Below are 1,883 nucleotides of genomic sequence, written 5' to 3' on the forward strand. Positions count from 1 at the left end.
AGCTGCTGTAATAGTAGCGCTGTAGTAGCTGCTGTAATAGTAGCGCTGTAGTAGCTGCTGTAATAGTAGCGCTGTAGTAGCTGCTGTAATAGTAGCGCTGTAGTAGCTGTTGTAATAGTAGCGCTGTAGTAGCTGCTGTAATAGTAGCGCTGCAGTAGCTGCTGTAATAGTAGCGCTGTAGTAGCTGCTGTAATAGTAGCGCCGTAGTAGCTATTGTAATAGTAGTGCTGTAGTAGCTGTTGTAATAGTAGTGCTGTAGTAGCAGTAGTACTACTGTAGTAGCAGTAGTAGTAGCAGTAGTACTACTGTAGTAGCAGTAGTAGTACTGTAGTAGCAGTAGTAGTGCTGTAGTACTACTGTAGTAGCAGTAGTAGTGCTGTAGTAGCAGTAGTAGTGCGGACCCCTCCATTAACCCGCGGCACGTCTGTCTTCCAGTTTAACCCCATGGAGGACGAAGACATCGACATGGAGACGGTTCACGACAGCCAGGCCTTCATCCACCATCACCTCAACCTGCTGGAGCGCCCGTCCACGCCAGGTAGGCTCCGCCCCGTTTTCGGCCACGCCAGCCTGCGGGTCGCTCCGCTCACCGTCCCTCTGTTTTCAGGTAAGGAGCCCCCACTGGCGGAGCAGACCCTGCCGTCCATGTCGGCCGCACCTGTGCCCCCGTTCTCCAAGGACGCCGCCTCCCTGTCCTCCAAGCACGGAGGAGACCACGCCCACCACCACCACCATCACCACCACGAGCACAAGAAGAAGAAAAAGAAGCACAAGCACAAACACAAGCACAAGCACAAGCACGACAGCAAGGACAGGGACAGGGAGAACCCGTACGCCTTCAGCAACAGCCCCGCCAGCGGACGCTCTCTACGCTCCCCCTCGCTGTCCGACTGAACCCGCTGACATCATCGCCACGCCGCCCTCTGGAGCTCCAACAGAACCAGCCGCCGCGCCGGGCCCCCCCGTCTCCAGCTCTGGACGCCGGGCCCCCCCGTCTCCAGCTCTGGACGCCGGGCCCCTTGCAGCAATCTTCTTTGGAGCAGCAGAACCAAGGCTTGTTCCTCAGGTTGTTCCAGGGATTCCATTTTCATCCAATCACCTTCAGCAGTGGGATGGTTCAGAAGTTCTGCTTTTAGTCCGGCCCACTTTGCTCTGGTAACCTCTGCAGAAGTAGAACCGGACCCAGACTGGACTCCACAGGTTCTGGTTTCATGCTGGGTTCTGCAAGTGTTTCCTGGATCTTAGAACCAATGTCGGGTCAGAACCGAGCTTCTGCTGCCAATCAGACGCCACCCGGTGGGGCCTTCAGGTATTACACCAACACAAACTAGATCCACAGAGCAGGTTCTGTTCAGATTCCGGTACTGGTCTGGGCCAGTCTGCGGTTCTGTTCAGATCCTGGTACTGTTCTGGGTCAGTCTGCAGTAACGCCTGATCAGCCAACAGCCATTCAGGTTGATTGTCCCGCCCCCTTCCTCTGATTGGCTTCTCTATGTGAGCTGATTGGAAACTGGAAATCCTGCTTCTAGCTTCCTGTAGCATCGGCCATGTTCTTCTGTTGTGGCTGCAGAGGACCGGGCCCCGGCCCCGGCCCCAAGGACTGGATGACCCAGTAGATTCTGAGCCGACTGGTGGTTATGAATAAAACTGGGTTTATGTTTTATCTTTATTTTCTATAGAAATCTGCTGTTCTGTCATTGGAACCATGAATATTGTGATCATTAAATTCTACTTTTTCATAAACGTGTCGTTCTTGTTGCTCTGGACTCCTGTAGATCCACAGTTTTCAGATCCACCCCACATCGCGGGTGGGGAGAATGGTGGAGGGTGGGGGTAATGGTGGAGGGGCAGGTAGGGGTAGTGGTGGAGGGGCTGGTGGGTGG

The 1,883-nt window shown here is 54.3% G+C and overlaps 1 protein-coding gene across 1 annotated transcript; it reads left to right on the forward strand.

Annotated features, from left to right (window-relative positions):
* The first annotated feature begins 406 nt into the window (after window positions 1-406).
* On the forward strand, window positions 407-1,732 carry LOC107101969 (transcription initiation factor TFIID subunit 2-like). The gene is made up of 2 exons (XM_015401072.1): window positions 407-538; window positions 608-1,732. The coding sequence occupies exons 1-2, from the start codon at window positions 445-447 to the stop codon at window positions 892-894; spliced, it is 381 nt and encodes a 126-aa protein (XP_015256558.1). The 5' UTR covers window positions 407-444; the 3' UTR covers window positions 895-1,732.
* Window positions 1,733-1,883: the final 151 nt, after the last annotated feature.

This window comes from Cyprinodon variegatus, unplaced genomic scaffold (assembly GCF_000732505.1).
Source record: "Cyprinodon variegatus isolate N-32 unplaced genomic scaffold, C_variegatus-1.0 Scaffold1179, whole genome shotgun sequence".
In the NCBI taxonomy this organism is placed as follows: domain Eukaryota; kingdom Metazoa; phylum Chordata; class Actinopteri; order Cyprinodontiformes; family Cyprinodontidae; genus Cyprinodon; species Cyprinodon variegatus.